At 33.8% G+C, this 19,127-nt stretch overlaps 1 protein-coding gene across 1 annotated transcript in view; it reads right to left on the bottom strand.

Annotated features, from left to right (window-relative positions):
* VWDE (von Willebrand factor D and EGF domains) overlaps positions 1-19,127 on the bottom strand; it is an 88,988-nt gene that overhangs the window by 62,518 nt on the left and 7,343 nt on the right. Inside the window, 12 exon segments of the mRNA XM_061198235.1 lie at positions 484-620; positions 2,902-3,856; positions 3,858-3,870; positions 4,025-4,234; positions 6,490-6,759; positions 8,110-8,210; positions 8,464-8,681; positions 11,512-11,656; positions 13,162-13,251; positions 13,824-14,071; positions 15,943-16,174; positions 17,267-17,451. Of these exon segments, the coding sequence (XP_061054218.1) occupies positions 484-620; positions 2,902-3,856; positions 3,858-3,870; positions 4,025-4,234; positions 6,490-6,759; positions 8,110-8,210; positions 8,464-8,681; positions 11,512-11,656; positions 13,162-13,251; positions 13,824-14,071; positions 15,943-16,174; positions 17,267-17,451 (2,804 nt within the window).

Below are 19,127 nucleotides of genomic sequence, written 5' to 3'. Positions count from 1 at the left end.
AAGAAAGAAAAACACTTTTTTTTTTTTTTTTTTTGGTAATTCTCCCATATGAAATCCATAGTAAGGAAATACAAAGGATGAGCACAATTTGTCCGAACTTTTTGGTTTGTAAAAGGGAATTGTTCCTATCTCTAAATCCTATAATTCATGCACAGAGCCTTAGATAAAAATGACCTCCGTTCTTTGTGTTTTTACATTTCAGTAAATACAGAAGCTTATATATCAAGTTTGATATTATTTTAATTTCTTATTATGGCTTAAATAGTGAGTCAATACCTCAATTAAAATTATATAAAACAGTTTAATAGAGTTGGCAAATAGGGAAGCTTTAAGGTTAAGCAACTTAATAATTTTCCTGTTCAGTTCTCTGAGGATATGACATCCTTTGGGATTATGTTGCTAATTGATACTCCAAATTAATCTAAGAAAATTAATCTGAATAACTCATAAACTTAATTGTTTTCAACATTATAATTAACATACCTTCAGTTTAGTAACTTCACATTTAATTGAAGGTGATTCTTTGAAGCCTTGACCAAAAACTCTCCCCATCATACAGTTATATTTTTGAATATTACACAATCCAGCATTCTCAAGTTCTATAATTTCAGGAACCTTGTCTTTGGAAAAAATGATTTAAAAATAGGGCATATTTGCTTTAATTCCAGAAAAAAACTAATTATTTTCAAGGCCAAAACTAAAAGCGTATATAAACTAATATTTTAAAGTCTACCCCCAATAATATTTAGTACATTAATTAAACTATTACATGTTAAGAGTGATCTGGTATTAAAAGAAGTGTTACCTACTATTCAACTCAATAGAAATAGCATTACAGATACTACCAGTGCCTAACTATACAGGTTTAATTAATTTTTTAATAATATTTGATACCAAATAAGTACGAGTACTGACAAATTACTCCTACCATGGCCTATGTTTTGGTTTTACCATTTTGCTTTATGTCATAGAGATAGGTTATAGAAAAAGTGCTTTTGTAATAATATAGTGTACTTAGCAATGTGATGTATTAAAATTTTTTTTAAAAATTCTTAATTTGTTTTAGAAAAGAATTATCAAAATTTGTGCATGCTGTTGTCCCAGTATTGTTGATATTTTTGTGTATTATTGCTATCCTACGTGCTACCATAATCTTAGGTGTACTTCTCAGTCATAGGAGAAAAAATTTCTTTTATCAGTCAGAGTTAACTGACCTTCATATGGTTATTTCTGTGGTTCTGGTCTTGGTAAGATCATTCATTATCTCTATGAGCAAGATCTGGTGGTCAAAATAGATAAATGCAGTATAAAAACAATTGAGTCCTTTGTCTAAGTAGTGGCAAAATCCAAGTGAATATAACCTTAATAGCAATAGGATATAAAAATCCTGTTACATGTATTCAGAACCCTAAAATATTTACAAAAAATGTAAAAAACACGTATTATTCTTTCATATATTCAACAAATGTTTACTGAGCAACTTATATTTTTCTGGTGTTATTCCAAATATTGGAGATATAGTAATGAACAAAATAGTCCCTGCCTTCATGTAACTTACATTCTAATATGGGAGGACAAAAAAATAAACCAATGAAAAAATAAATATAAAGTGTATCACATAAGTGTTTTTGAGGTAATGGAGAAAAAGTATATTAACTATATTAAGGGAGATAAAGACCATGGGGTTGTGTGAGAAAAACTACTTTATTTAGAATGACGATGGAAGGATTCTATGATAATATGATATTTGAATAGAGAAGAGAAGGAAGTCAGTCATGAAGTTATGTGGTAGAATGTGCCAGCGAGAGGGAGCAGTAAGTGCAAATGTCCTGAGGTAGAAGCAGGCTTGGCCTTTTTTGAGGAACAGCAAAGCAACCACTAGAGAACTCTGGAAAGTAATGACCTGTGGAGACAATGGTGGATGAATTCAGTGAGAGAGGAGTCTCAGACTACATAGAGTCTTCTAGGCCATAGTAGGGCCTGCCAATTTTATGCTGAAGGAGATGAAGAGCTAACAGAGGGATTTAAGCAGGGGAGTAATACGATCTGACTTACATTTCAAAGGAATCACTTTATGTGCTGCATGGAGAATAAACTTTGAGAGAATCTATAATAATCCAGGGAGAGAGAATAGTGGCTTGGACTAAGTTGATAGCAGGGAAAGATATGAAATTCTTTGAAGCTAGAGCTGGATTTGCTGCTAATGGATCAAACATGAGGCTTGATATGAAAAGAAAAGTCAAAGTGACTACACGTTTTTAATGTGAACAATTAGAGGAATGAAGTTTACATTTACTGAGATGGAAAAGGGCAGATTGGTGGTGGTAGGAGCAAAATCAGGAGTTACTGGTTTAATAGTTAAGAGAATCAAATTGACTTTTTGAAATGTCTTTCTCTAATATATTGGGACAAAATAATTTGTACCATTTAGATAGGTTGGAGAAAAAAATTAAGCATATTAGTAAAATTAGCAAAATATAAACAGTGCTTTAAAAATACTAAATTTGAGTTCTGGAAGAATGATTATCCTCTGCAAGTAGAGGGACCAGCTATGTGCAAAGGCCCTGAGGTCAAGAGAACTGGCATTGTAAGGAACAGCACAGAAACCAAAGTGGGTGGAGTGGAATGAGTGAGGGTGATAGTAGTAGGGGATGAGTCTCAAGAGATATTGTGTGCCTGATCACGCTGTGTCTTATAGGCCATTATAAGTACTTCAGCTTTTATTCTGAGTGAGATGAGACTGTTTTGGAAAATTATTAACATATTGATTAATATAATTTGGGTTCTTTTCCATATATAATCTGAATAAAGCCTGTTAGGATACTGAAGGTAAAAAAGAACAAAGAAGTTTTCATAATTAAATAACATACACAAGATCAAAGTTGGAGTGTATTTACTTACCGTGTGAATCACTGCAATCATAGGAACTAAAGCCTGGGGAGCATGCACACCCCCATTCCATACACTGCCCATGGCCACTGCATAAATTGGGGCATTTTAATGACAAGAGAATGTCTTTAATTGACTTGCTGTATTCTTCTCTGTTATATTTCCCCTCTTCCAAAATCCTCTTTTCACATTCATTTTCTAAAAGGGCCACACCTGCTTCTGCCCAGCTAAGATCATCTTTTAGGAGAACATCCTTAACACACATCTCTATCACACTGTCTAGTCTCTTGCCAAGAAAGGCAAGACAGTGCATTCCCATGCTGGAGTTGGCAAGAGTGTGCTGACATAGTGCCGATGTGCTGTATTCGGTGTGGCCAGATGGTGTGGGCCACGTGGGGACAGACTCTTGGTGGACATCCTCAGTATGGTCCTCAGGGAAAAAGTAAGTAAACTCTTCTAGGTCACTTTGGCTGAGACTTTGAAAAGCAAACACAGGAAGAAACTCACTGAAGTTTTGCTGTTTCCATCTGTCTTGTCGATCCCACCTTGTTTCTTGGCTGTGATTACCCTGGTCCTGTGTATGTCTCCCCTTGTCCAAAGTTTTTGATGCATCTTGTTTTTCATTCCCAGGATGTTTTTGTAAATTTAAGTCCAGATTGGTTAGATTCACATGCTTTTTTTCTTGAGGAAAGAAATACAAATTATTCTTTTCTCGAGATGTATGCTTGTTTATTCCTCTAACAGGAGCTTCTGAATTAATATATTCAGAGGTGACATCTAGCTCTGGTGTCAAGGAAGCGAATTTGACATGTTTGGGGTCTTTGCAAGCTGAAACAATCTCTGATTGAGAAACACTTTCCAGATGATTAGAAGATGGATGCAATGAAGTAGTGTCCAATGAGCAGCTACAATAGGATTGTTTTCTAGGTGATGGCAGAGAAACTGGCATTGTGTCAAACATGCTTTTTTCCTGGTAAAATCCTTCCAGATGGAAAACAGAAAAGAATAGTAATTTGGACAAGAACAATTTTTTCTCAGTAACGTGTTGCAAAAAAAGCAGAGGGTTGAGTCACCCACCACTCACGTTAAGTCAAATATTAATACAATAACAAACGAAAATAAGTTACTTTCTTACCTCCATTCATTAATAAAAGCAACACAATTATTAAAAGTTTGATCAATTTTGATCCCATTTTTGTGATGGAAATCATTTTCTGGGTTTTCATCAAAGGTGCCACGAAGTCCCAAAGTGTTTCTGTAATCTAAACTAGGGGCTCTGATTGTTAAACTCATGCCCCGCTCCCTAAGGTCAGCACGGATAAATGCTCCAGAAGAAAACCAGATCTGAAGTACAGAAATAAAAGATGTTTAAACAATATTCAATATGGATTAAGAAAAAACTAGATTTTTTAAGAAAGAAATTCATTTATTCCTTTAATATAAAAAGAGAACAAAATACTGGTTTTCTTTAGATCACAACTTCCCTTTTAACACTACATGTCAAAATAATGGATTTTTGCCTTTTGCTGACTTGAAATTTGAACTCCATATTGATCCTTTCATTGAGATAGTTTGTTTATACTCCTTTCTTTAAATGATTTAAACTAAACTAAATATTTCATACGATTAAAACAGCTAGAAATGTTGAGGTTAATGTTTACCAAGTAATATCTCTGAAAATAATTATTTAATATAGAACTAGACTGCCGGGTAATTAATTTACACAGATAAATATAATTCCAGAGGAGTACATATTCCTGTGGCTAATCAGCATTCTCTTGCAGCCAGTAGGTAAATAGAATCAGAAGCCAAATTATACCAGAAAGTTGCTTGGGGAGTTGGGAATGGGAGCAAGGGGTTTATTGAATGATCCTAAGAGCCTGTGTCATCCATGATCCTCCTGACAGGAGGATCACTTCTCCCAGGTCAGGGACTTGGATGTCTGTGTTGAAAATATACCACCTGTGTTTGTTCCTCTGACTTTCCTTCCCCTTTTAATTTTTTAAATTTTAAAATAGTGTCCTTTTCCTTTTTATGAAAACAGTAAGTATTCATTACAAAAAAATATTTAAAAAGCAAACAAACCTTACATTACTACTCAGTCTGAGGTAGCTAATGTATCTTAATCCAAGTTCTTTGAAAACCTCACTTATATTTCATTAATATCTTCCCCTGTCAATAAATACACATTTACTCCAAAACTTTCATGACTACAAAGTGTTCTGTTATGTGATGTCATTATATTTAGGGTTTTGATTAAACTATTTTATTCATCACTGATTAATTGTAATTTTTCCCTCTTGGAGAAATACAATGAACATCACTAGGCTTCTGCATATCCTTAATTATTTATTGTGATACATTTTCAGAAGTAAAATTTCTTGAAAAATGACAGGCATAGGTTCAATTTATTATATATGAATAATATGTATGTCTCTGGAAAGACTGTAACTACTTTGTCTACTCTTGCTCTTGTATGACAGCTATTTGATCTGCATTTCTTTGATAAACTAATGAAGTTGAAAATTTTCATATTTTTGTTGGTTATTTGTACTTTTGGACATACTTATCAGTTTCATTTCTTTTGTGAATTGCCTGTTTATATTATTTTCTCATTTTAATTGGAGTGCTGACTATATATTAGTGATGTATGAGTGCTTACTGTATTAACTGTATGTTTTATATGTAGCAAATATTTTCCCAATTTTTGATTTGTATTTTGGTTTTTAATGATGGAATTCAAATATATAACACTATGTTAAAAAATTCTTATTCATCTCAATGCTATAAAAACATTCACTTACATTTTCTACTACTTTCATTTAAATTTAAATTTCATTCACCTGGAATTTACTTTTTTGGAAGATGAAAGGAAGATGACCTTAAAATACAAATAGTTAGCTCACAGATATTAAGTATTATTTTAAAATGTCAATGAGTATATAATCTTGGATCTATTTCTTGATTTTCTAGTCTCTTCCATGTATCTACCAGCTTATTCCTGAGGCAGAACCATCTGTATTCATTTTTAAAATGGGCTAGCTATTCCTGAATATTTATTCTTTTTTTAAATTAATTTTTGCTGGAGTATAGTTGCTTTACAATGTTGTGTTAGTTTCTGCTGTACAGCAAAGTGAATCAGTTATACGTATACATATACCCCCTCTCTTTTAGATTTCCTTCCCATTTAGGTCACCACAGAGCACTGAGTAGAGTCAGGAACAAGACAAAGATGTCCACTCTTGTCACTATTATTCAACATAGTTCTGAATATTTATTCTTAATTATATATTTCATCTCTGCCTAATATACCATTGATTGGGCATTGTCAAAAATATGAATAACCCAAATTATCAAACTGAAATCTTAAAGCACTTTAGATTTGACAAAGTTTTAACTATGTTGTGTCTATTTATGTGTGGTAAGTGAAAAAAATTTTATTCCATCTAAGATTGGTGTTAATCAAAAAGCTACTTTCTTGAAAAAACTAATGTTGAAAAATAATAGTTCCTAATTTAATAGAGATGAAAAGAAGTTCATATTTGAATATAAAATCTGTGGAAAGAAAAGAAAAAAATACTTTTTTAACAGTGAAGAATCGTGACTTTTCTTCCTAAGTAAGATTCACTTATCTTTATATTGCTAGTTACATCTTGGCTCTTTACAAATAAATATGGCTGTGATTCATGTAGCTGACCACCGCACATATCTAAAGTAACTACATCACCTTCTTCTTTGGCAACAAAGCCGCAGTTACATGACACAGGATAGTGGAGGCTTCCACAGTCCCACTGACATACATGGACTTCAAAATCACGCGACACACTCTTATAAAGCACAAATGTTCCAGTCTTGAAGTTATCATACATCCTATCATTAACAGAAGTCAATTGCGTTAAGAATTGGTATAAAATATCACAATAATATGTTACAAACCAAATATACATATTAAATTTATTTATATGCACTCAATATATTTTGATGCAAGAATGGAAAATCTATATTCTAATAGCTTTATATATAAAAAGCAATTATTTGTAGAGTACTGAATGAAACAAAATAGTGATAAACACCTAAATCTCTCACTACTTTTTTCTTCTATTTCATCATTTCAGTCAATCCCTACTTTCAGCCTTCTCTTTCTGACACTGCTTTTGTTTTCTTTGTAGCACCTATTTCCTCAGATACACTGTATATCTTATTTATTAGTTGTTTATGTCTCTCTCCACCCAGACAAACATAAGTTCCATGAGAGCAGGGGATACTTGTCTGTTTTGTGCACTGCCATACTCTAGCACGTAGTACGTGGTTGTCACTTAGTTGTTGCACAGTTAATCTTGTTGAATTATAACACATTAAATTAATCACCACTATGCTTTCTTGAGGTTTTTTCCACTAAAACTTCTAAGCCTTTAATTATAACCACAAAGGATTCTTGTATGTGAGATCATTTCCTACAACTTTTCAATAACTTTTCAAACATTTGCAGTTTCATTTGTTATTGGGGGGGGGTTATATATCTCTTTACTGATACTGAATAATTTTACTGACAATGATCACATTATAGATTTTTTAAAGAAGAAATTACCTTGTATTATGAAGAAAATTATTACTGAACAATGAGGTGTTCTTATTATTTCTTTAGCAACATCTTAAAATCATGTATTCCCCAGAACAGTATAACTGAGTTTAAATCCTTCTATGCAGATATTAATAGCAAGATGGTTTAGGTTACTGTTTGATCGTTTTGCTCAGTTTAAGTTCCAAAGGCAGATATCCAGGCATTCATGATGGCTATGATAGTTTTCCCCCTGAGTATCCTTGCAATGAATTAGAAGTTATTAGTTTTTAAAATAATTATCATGTGTTAGTTTAATCATCTTGCCTAAACCTTAAATATTGTTTCAGTATTATGTAGAAATGCAAAACAGTACATATCTCTAGAGTAGATAATTTAATTATTATAAATAAATAAATGGTCAAGCTAAAAGGATTGTATTTTTAAGACTCTTCATTTTTACAAATTCAGCTTCACAATTAATCTGTATATTTACTAAGAAGTAGATTTTAGGGCAAAAACATTCCACACAAATCAATATTTTGAAACAAAATGTCCATACATGCCTTCCTTTCTAATCTTTCAGTGAATAGGACTAAGAAATAAAATAGTATAATGTTTAAAACAAAACAACAACAAAATCCAATAGAAACACAAACTACCAAAGGAAAAAACTTACAGGAAATTATCTGCCATCAAAGGTAATTATATGTGGGTCAGTAAATGAATAGCAGTAAGCAGTCAGGACATCCTTTACTCTGATCTTAAGAGCAAAGAAATTTTCAGTAAATTTTACCGTTAATTGTTATTTAGTGATATACAATAAATTTCCTAGCAAGCTCAATGAATTTTTACTTAACTACTGTTTTATCATAGTTATTGAAACTGGAATAATTTACAAACTGAAAGAGCTTATTAAATGATTTTGAAATGAAAAGTTCACAAGGTACAGTGATAAAATACACATATCTTTTTTTAAAGTTTCACTTATAAAGATATTTTTGTAATTTGTTAACCTGGATGCTATCTGGAATGTAGCTGTTCCATAGGAAATCCTCATTAACTATAGGTTCTACTACAATATTCGTGACTCTATTTCCATCTTGAGAAAAATCTGTTACAGCAGTGTAGTACACAAAAGCATTGCTGCAGGTTCCGTTAGCACAGGATGATGTCTGGTGAAGGTCCACGTGACAGGAAGATAGTGACAAATTTAAGCCTAGCTGTTCTTTACCTATTTTAGTGAAAAAATACACAGAAAATTTTCCTAAGAGAATCTACCAACCAAAGCACATAATAACTTGATTAACACAAAACACTGAATCAAGAGATTATTCTTAAATTATTTTCTCTTACTTAAAAATATAGTTGTAACTTTTGTCTAAGTAAACCAAAGCTATTGAACTCTACCTAATCTTTACAAATAGTTAATAACGTGTGTGTATATATATATATATATAACTATTTTTAATAGGTTATAAATTCATATGCACCTGCATAAAATTCAGAAGCAATATAAAATTTATTTTTGTTTCTATAAAAAAATGTAATTCTAACAGTAAGAAACATAATTTAATTTTTTTGCCTAATGCTTTTAGGCCTTGGGTCCAGATATGTCTTAGGGCTTGAACTCATGTTCTATCCATTTGTTGAGTGATAGCAATGATTACTGATCATTAATGATTACTGATACAGAGTTCATCAAACAGGTTTAACTACTGATACAGTTCATCATTTTAAAAAACAGAAAAATAAAAACAAATAAAGTAATTCCACACCAGTAATAAATCCTCAATCTCTTTCACCTCCCAAATGTCCCAATATATTCAGAACCTTGAGATGCTTTCTTGCCTGTGGAACAAAGAACACACACAAAAAATAATTTGGAAAGAAAACGGTAACAAAAGAGAAGGAAGGAACTCTAGAGATTTGTATAACTAAACGAAAAGGATAGATTCCTCCAAAAGCTGGCTACAAAAGAAGTTTGCTCTCACATCCAATTAATGAATACAAAGTCCATCTGAGACAGGCACACTGCACAGATTCTAAATTCCTGAAAAAATTTTCTCTCCATGCATTTTTTTCTAGAAATATATACTTTTCCCATGTACATAACAAATAACAGAAACATCAGAATTCTTAACCAGCTCCGCAGGTGAATATGAAACACATCTGGCTTAGATAGAACCCCTGACATCATTTCCCCTGGTCTGTGGTATGAGGGCCAAGTACTGTTCTCTTTAAGCCTGTGAAAAAGCAGTGGGGCCTTTGTAGAAATACACTAGGAGACACCAACTTGTTCTCTATGAAAGTAGAGATATAATGAAAATATACTTAAAGAAGATGAGATGAAGAATATCAGAATGAAATCCAGAAATTTTTCTCCAGAAAAAAAGGAAATTGTTTTTAATTGACAAATAATAACAACATAAGCTTCTAAAATGTAGGAATATATTTAGGCTGTTTTTATATTATTATAGCAACATTTGTCTTGTTGAAGGAATTGAGAGCTTGAAAATGTAGTGTAAAGTATACTTGGAGGGAAATCTTTGCGTAACACAATTTTGGAAAATGTCAATAACATCCTCTTCCTATTCTCCCCCATAAACTGTAGTAAAATTTGCATAATATGCAAGTATGCATAATATGCACATAGTTTGAAGTAGAATTGTGTCAAACAGCCTGAGAGACAGTGTTTAATTTCATATTCTGGGTTGTATTTCAAAATAAAGTGTTGCTTATGGTGCTTCTGAAAGCTGAGTGAGTAGCTCGGTGTTACCTTAGCCTGTTGACTGTCAAGTATGTTGGGATAGCCTCTCTTGATTCCTCTTTCTCTCTCCTTAGTCATCTCTTTTTTCTGGTGAGTCATTCCCATGAGACTCTCTCTCTTTCCTAGCATTTTTATCCTTTTGTTTCTCTGATTTAATTAGGTATAATATAGACATGAAGATCTAGATACATTTCACTTGGTATATTTACTACATAAAATTTTATGCCCTATGGTGAAAAGGTATGTGAACAGAGCTGGAATCTCTTAAAAGTTATTTTGGACTTTTTTTTTTTTTTTAGTTTATTTATTTATTTGCTGTGTTGGGTCTTCGTTTCTGTGCGAGGGCTTTCTCCAGTTGCGGCGAGCGGGGGCCACTCTTCATCGCGGTGCGCGGGCCTCTCACTGTCGTGGCCTCTCCCGTTGCAGAGCACAGGCTGCAGATGTGCAGGCTCAGTAGTTGTGGCTCACGGGCCTAGTTGCTCCGCGGCATGTGGGATCTTCCCGGACCAGGGCTTGAACCCGTGTCCCCTGCGTTGGCAGGCAGATTCTTAACCACTGCGCCACCAGGGAAGCCCCCTTAAAAGTTATTTCAATTTATGTATCTTTTACTTGCTTGGTTCCTACATCAGAGGCTTAGGGGAAAAAAAAGGAACCCAACCAACCCAATCACTGCTATACATGGTTTGTCCTCTCATAGTCTATCCTGTTCTGTGGGAGAATGTCAGCTCTCTATGGCTGTGACAGTGATGTATATGTGGCCATGTATCATACAGTTTATATAACGTAGTTTAAACGGAAGAATTCTAAAGCAAAAGATCTCAAACATGAGCTTACATTAGGGAGTGAAGTGTGACGAGTGCATTATGAGATCCGTGTTGCATAAGCTTCAACTTTTAGCATAACTTACCACCTTTCCTTATTAGGGATAATTTGAAAAATCTTAAAGAGCAGTTTGTCCCTCAATCTCTGAAAACAAAACAAAGAGAAGAATTAGCAGAAGGATGAGGAGAAGGAGGAGGAGGAGAAAGATAATAAAGAGGAGGAAATTGTTCATTATTGTCTTTTTTTTTCTAATTTGTGCTTTGAGCCCAGGAAGGATAAATGTGGACTGCAAAATAGATTGCTTTTGCAATCATAAATTTGGCCCAGTATTATTAATATGATTGAACTGTAATTTGATGTAAACATGCAACATAATTAATTATATGAGTACACTGTGGTGACTTCCTTAAGAAAAAAGCATTAGTTATGATCTGAAATCTAATAATAAAATGAAGTGGATTTAGTATATTACCTTGATCAACAGTTGTCAGTTTTAATGAGATTTTGCACTCCTGATCAAGCTCACTGAATTCAGGACAAACGATAGGAATTGTGCTCTCTATCCTCAACTGGTATTCTTTCCCATCTTCTGATACAGTGTTCAGTTCAGGTTGTAACTGGTGTAAGAAAATATGTAGAGCAGTCATGTTTAATAGAATTTATTTCTAAGATATAATAATTTTGAAAGGGCATTTTTCCTCAATAGCTCGTATTTTGCTAAGTGAGCTGGCAGTAAAAACTTAAGCACTAGAATTTTTGAATTAAACAAGATCAATTAAAACCAAACACTTAAAAACATCAGCAGTGCACAGAAGGGTACATGGAGTTGCCATAATCTTCTGACTTGAGGCACAATTTGGTTCCCCAGCACATTTTAGGCAGTCTGGTTGGAGCCTGCCTTCATGAAGATTCCTATTTTCTCCCATTTGTTTGCTAAGGTTTACTGACACACCAATGGCAGATTCTGTTTATTCTTAGGAATTAATATCGTCCCTAATATCAATTAGAAATCTAAATATTTTAATGCATAAATCAAAATATTATTGTCACATGAAATATCTCAACCTTCAGCTTATTTCTCAGCTTCTGCTTTCCACAGTTGGATTTACTGAGTACTGAAATCTAGGACTGGTCTTAACCCAGTTCACAGGTCACTCCTTTTTTGAAGCCAGATGTTTTTAATGCAGTCTCAGTTCTTGGCTGGCCCTCAAAACAGATGGTTCTGAATATTCTCCCCGTTAGCCTAATCAGAAATAGTACCTGGGGCCTGATCACTGGCCCTAATGTTGTCTTCTGAGTTCTTTCCAGTGTAGATGCAAAGGTTCTGTGTTCCCAGGGTCTGAGCTCTGTTTCCCCTCCCACTGTGTTTTATGTTATTCTGACAACATTGTTCAATCTCTTCATTCCTTTCCCTCTCCCTATTGTGTGTAAGTGGACTTTATCCAGAAACAGGCTTTGTCCTCGTTAAATCCTATTCTCTCAATCTATCAATTATCCCATCTTGTCCTTGAACTAGAGATGAGTACAGGTCAAACTCCAGTCCTGTGGCTGAGACCTCAGAGGGTGCACAGTGGTTGCCTGCCTAGACCTCCTGATACTGTCCCAGCTCCTTCCCCCAATTCTGGATTCCCTGTCACCACTGATCATCTGCTAGAATAGCTCATCAGCTCTTGGACCACAGTGCTGCCAGCACTGACCATAGATATTGCCTTGTTTAGTTAGTTCAATCTTTGCTGTCCACAAAGCCTAAATTTCTGGGCCAATTCTACTCTAGCCAGAAACTCTAGGGCTTGACCTGGTACCTGTCTTGAAAAATGACAAACTTTGATACTCTAACTTTTAGTTACATGATGGAATTATTTATGGGGATAGAATTTTTGCTTTATTCTAATTTGAGCTATTTCTGAAAAAAAAAAGCAAGTATATTCCAATTTTAGTTCATTAGCAGGCCCTCAAAGCTCAATGGCACTAGAATTATATGGGTTATTTCTCAAAAATACAGACTCTTGGGTCTCAGCATTCAGTCTGTGAAGAGGTCCTGGAACCAGCATCCACAGATCACAGTATGGAAAAAATGGTTCCAGAGGAATAATCTTTCAAATCCATCCCCACTGCTACATACCTTAATGCCTGCAAAAAATTCTCAGCTTTTGATGGCTAAACTTTGTACATGTGGTTTCTCCAAGAAAAAGATGGAAGCACTACAAAATATCTATGAATACAAATAATCATTTAGCAACACAATTATGGAGGAAATATGTGTAAATTATATTTAAGTACTTAATTTTAATTTTTGGTAGATAGTGCATAAGATATCATAGAAAACAAAATAATTAAAAACTTGCTTGAAAATTGAGAAAAAGTCATCATTATAAAATATTAATTATTTAAATCTCAACATAAATCAAAGTTTTGTAGACTTTGTATTTAAGATGTATTTAAAAGTAGATAATAAGTGATATTATCATTGAAAAAATAAAAACATTTTTTTCCAGAATAAAAGTATATCATTTTAAAACAAGAAAGGGACATAAATTCATAATGGTTCATTGATAATAATCAGTGAATTACTAAAAGCAGATACACATATAAAGTCAGTAAGATTACTGACTCATCCAATTACCACTGGAGTTGGCACAATTGTCAAGAAAAAAAGTAAAAAGAAAAACATCATGCTTTATATCCTGGGAACAAAGGCTAATTTTAGAATATATTTTAATATCCATTTTTGAAAATTAACACATTTATGAAAATAAAAGAAAACCCAACGGTTTTTGAACATACCCTGTCTCCAAGTCTGAGATTTATGCCATCCAGTTCTAAAAGAGAGAATGGTTGAACTGTGGTCTCTTGTTTCAGCTCCTCTTTGATTTCTAGAGAAGAAAGCCTAGACCAAGCTATGAGAAATCCCACTGAGTTGTTTGTAGGGGAAACATCAAAAGCACACCTACAGAAAAGCCTGGACTCAATCAGCTGCACCACAACCTCTGGCCTTCCTGGAGGTGGTGGTGGCAATGAGGCAGACAGCTGACCTGGTGGGAGAAAATGCGTAATTTGTAGTTGGGCATCTTAAAGAGTTGTTATGGGAAAGCTCATGAAAACTGTAACTCAGGGATTTATATTAAGAAAAAATAAAATATGTTTAGAAAAATAATTATTTTCTAGCAATCAGCAAAGTAGCATATTCTTTTTTTTAAATTTATTTATTTATAATTTATTTATTTTTGGCTGCGTTGGGCCTTTGTTGTTGTGCGCAGGCTTTCTCTAGTTGCGGCGAGCGGGGGCTACTCTTCGTTGCGGTGCGCGGGCTTCTCATTGCGGTGGCTTTTCTTGTTGCGGAGCATGGGCTCTAGGCGTGTGGGTTCAGGAATTGTGGCTCGCGGGCTCTAGAGAACAGGCTCAGTAATTGTGGCGCACGGGTTTAGTTGTTCCGCAGCATGTGGGATCTTCCCGGACCAGGGATTGAACCCGTGTCCCCTGCATTGGCAGGCGGATTCTTAACCACTGCGCCACCAGGGAAGTCCCAGCATATTCTTACTTTGACCCATAATCACATAAATATTGATAGTGGAGAAGTTCGTCAGCTCATCAAGCTTATATTAATGCATGTTGAATATGACTACTCTTGGAAAGTCTAGCTCTTGAACAGAAAAGTAATTTACTTTCTTTTAAGCAATTACCTTTTCTAAAAAAATGGAACAAATAAAATTAAGATTTTCTACTTTATAATTTCCTATTATAAAGAAAAATGTCATTATAATGCAAAATCAAATGCCTTACTATTTTACTCTTATAAATTACTCTTATAACTCAATCCATCATTACTTTGGGTTGAAAGAGCTGTTCATTACAGAAGTGATTATACTGTTAGTGAAATATACTAAGTGTTAAACAATAGTCTTATTCTTTTCATTTTTTCGAGGTTAAAAAAGTTTAAAGTTTTCTCTAGGAACTCAGGAAGATATTACGATTTTTTTTCTCTGGGCATTTGCAAGATTAAATCTAGGGATCTAAAATGTTTCAAAATAGTTTTTTATTTGTTTTGTTCTGTTTTAGAAAAGAGAAAAATATCTGAGTGATAAATTTTAAAAGTAAGATTTTTTAAATGTCCTAAAATATACAAATATTTTTCTATGATATACACTGCAATTTTATGATAATCATAAAATTATTTTCTCAATTTTGTAATGTAGATTTTGGAAAATTCTGAGACTTTAGTCTAAATATGAGGAGAACAAACTCATGTACTTTCAGATATTTTAAAGTGTGATTTTGTTAGATATTTAATTACAAAATCACAATAACAAATGAAATGTTTCCAAATTAATCCAAGTAATAAATATTTTGCCAAACATTTTAAACATTAGGCCAAATCATTATCTAGATTTGAAGAAAATGATAAGACTACTTTTGAGTATATATGATTTTTAAAAAATTACATATCTGAGTAAAAATTTTCTCTTAAATAAATTAAGAAAAAGATGCTGAACTTATTTCCAAACAGGGAGGAACTATCTATGGAAGTGATTATTAGGAACAGGAGATAACAAATGACTGAAAAGAAAATAATTCATGAAATTAAAATTTTTGAATTAATTGGCATCAACTATCTGGGTGAGCTGATCATTGCTCGCAACAATGTAGATCAAAAAACATTTGTTAACATATATTTAAAGAAAAAGGTTTCAAAAACAACAACAGATAAATTATTTCTGGGACTCCCCTGGTGGCACAGTGGTTAAGACTCCACGCTCCCAATGCAGGGGGCCCGGGTTCAATCCCTGCTCAGGGGACTAGATCCCACGTGCATGCCACAACTAAGAGTTCGCATGCCAAACACAAACACACCAACACACAGAGTTCCATCACTAGCAGTTCATGTGTATTACACATGTTTTCTTACCTTCTGCACAATATCCCATACATCCCTGAGTGGGTTGTAGTAAGTACACAAAAACCTTTCCACAGTTTCTTACGGACACTGGGATTTGAAAAAGACAGCAGTCTTTTGTAGTGCTAAACAAAAACTGCCATGTGGCACAAGCTGTCAATTGCTTGATCTCCCCAGGTGGAGGTAGTGTTTCTGAATCATTCAGAGACAGGCAGCTGGGGGCCTGTGTTGCACAGTGGTTCATCTTTTGGATCAGAGAAAACAAAAGTTGAAAAGCCAATTTTTTTCATACATGGTAGATAAATCAACTTTGCATTTTCTTTTACACAACCTCTAAAATATTAAAGTATCAATCATTTAAAAAAATCTAATAACTTGTACCCGTACCATAAAAGAAGTAGTAACTTCATGGAATAGTACATTTAAGGGTACATCCCTCATAATTAATATAATCTTTTTCAATTAAAATACATTTATTACATTTGTATTGTGAACAAGAGAAATTCAGTATCAGTTAACTCATGAAACAGCTGATACATCTAAGACAAGTCAATCTGAAGTCATCTTAATATACAGCACAAAGATAAACTGATCTTGGAGATTTCTTGAAATATTTCTGGAAATAGTATACGTAAGACGTTAGTGCACAGTAGAGGAGCCATCAAAAATCAGGGGAGGAAGACAGGATTGCTCAAAATTTGGTCATGGACCAACAGGCTGGCAATTTGGGAAAAAAATGAGGTTAAAGCCTCACTTGAAGCCAAATTTGGATATCTTTCCTGAGTTCTTTTTACATTACATACCTAAAAAGGAAAATAATTCCCACTTCTGTATAATTTTTAAAATGTGGGTATCGATAAAGAAAATGAGCCTTCTATTAAGACATAATCCTTCTGTTAAGCAGACAAGAACTGAAGCACTTAAAATATGCAGTATTTTACTGTTTGAAAGTTACTGAGGTTAAGTACCTGAGCCCTGGAGAATGACAGCCTGTGATCAAAACTTGGCTGTCTGACCTGCTATCCAGGTGACTCTAGGTGTGTTACGCCTAAAAATATGTTTTCTGTATTATATGGTGGAAATCACGATGATAGACTGTCTTCTATAAGATACTGTAAGTTAAAACACTTGGTGGACTGTTGAACATTACATTAACTATTACTATTATTGTCAGAATAGAGAACCTTGGAATACTCCCTTTGATTAACTTAATCTTGATGCAAAATTAAAATAATATTGCAGCATGAGAAATAAATTGGGTGTAGCAAGATTCAATCCTTATATGAAAAAATACTTAAGAAAAAGCACGTGTAGTTCACATTAGTGAGTTGATAACCTCAACACATTTGGTTGGCATCTTAGCAGGTCTGGCAAAGAGGAGAAATCGATACCATCCGGGAGAAAGGGAGTGGTCACATATCAGGTCTTGAATGGCTAACTGCTGGAGGCACAGGGAGTCAAAATGGACACTTCTGTAAGGGCTCTGAAGAAACTGGTGTCCCCCAGGAGAGCACTCCTGAGCTAGAATGGAAAGACAGATGATGTTTTGTATTTTCTTCATTGACATAGTTCAGCCCTCGATTAAAACTGACTCCTGAAACAAAAACAGAGCAAATAAACCTTCAAGTGCACATAAAGGCCATGTGAAATGTCATGATCTCTTAGTAAAACATAGATGACAATATGCACTTTCCATAAATACAATAAGCCAATCAACAAACTCTTTAGAATGTATTTTTGAGGTATTTGAGCTTCAAGAACTTTATTTTCATTTAATTTGGACAGGCAAAATTGCTGATTGCTGTTGAGTCAGGATTTGTTTATTCCTACCATCAGAAGGCATAGGCCTTACAAGGACTCCTCTTGAGAGTGATCCTCCAGATTTGAATGCAATTACTGACCGTCCATGACCTGCTTTCTGCCACAGTAGCCATGTGCCCCCCCAGATCCCATCTCTGCCAGGTCCTGGAATGCAACAAATTAAACCAAACTTTCAATGCTAATATAATTTTTGTAAAATGCCCTCCTAGTGAAGTTTCCTGCATTTTTTTTACTGCAGGAAAAAATATAAAGTTTTCACATTTTTTCTTATTTTTAAATATAAAAGTAGTGAAGTTCATTTTCATTTCTAAGCACAGGAAAATGAATGGGGTAGAGGGGAACAGTTTTGAAGGAAAAACAAGAAAAAAAAACATGGAGAAAGAGCTAGTTCTGTAGATTTTTTAGGAAAGCCATTTTCTGAGCAGTAGTTGGCCTGGAAGTCTTCTGTCAAATCCACAGAGGGAGAACATAAAGCACCTCTTCCCAGCAAGAAGAGAGAAGAGAAGAGGAGGCAATAAAAACAGTTATCCTGGAAATACAGCTCTTGTTTGAGGCTACTGTCTCCCTAATAATAAGAAACACATGGAACTGTCCTTATTTGGAGTATCTTATTGACACAATAGGCAGAAAATCTCCCAGTATTAGATATTGTATTTGTTCAAGGAAAACACTATAGTAAAGATAATATCTTTGAAATAGAAGTGGGAAAGAAAAATTTAATCATTACGAAAGTACCTCACTATAGAAAAAAATCGATCTAACTGAACAAAACTCTCAAATGTTTATTACATAATTTTAAGTTACACAGTGTTTACGAACAAAAATCAGTTTCCAAACAAATTAATAAGGAGCACAATAAACTAGAGATAGTAATTTGCATGTCAGTCTCACAAATGTAGCTTATAAAATTGTCTTTATTATACAGGTTTTTGCTTTTTATTTTGTTTGTAGTTACAGCAATTAAACTGTAAAAAAGGTATTGTTTTGCAAGATAAAAGATCTCCCTAAAGAATTGTTTTAGTAAAAGATTTCAGGAATGACCACAAAAGGTTCTTCTTCCTTTTGTCTCTAGTTTCACCAGTTATAAATGTCCCAAAAGGCTCTAGTGACTTTGACAATCTCAATTTGTCAACACTAGATAAATATTTTATAAAATGTATGTGGGTAGAAGTCAGAGGATGTGCTATCATTTCATTTAATTTTGAAATAATTCTAACCCCCTGTCAATATCAGAAGATTGCACGTGGTTAGAAACTAAGGAAAATATTTTAAAAGAGATTACTAGTGAGGTTTGTATAAATTATTGAAATGTTTTCTCTGATCTTATCCTACAACAGAATTTTGTATTGGGAAAAAAGTCAATAACTCCATCTTTA

Source organism: Eubalaena glacialis, chromosome 8, assembly GCF_028564815.1.
Source record: "Eubalaena glacialis isolate mEubGla1 chromosome 8, mEubGla1.1.hap2.+ XY, whole genome shotgun sequence".
Lineage (NCBI taxonomy): Eukaryota > Metazoa > Chordata > Mammalia > Artiodactyla > Balaenidae > Eubalaena > Eubalaena glacialis.
This window is presented reverse-complemented; position numbering and strand designations above follow the sequence as displayed.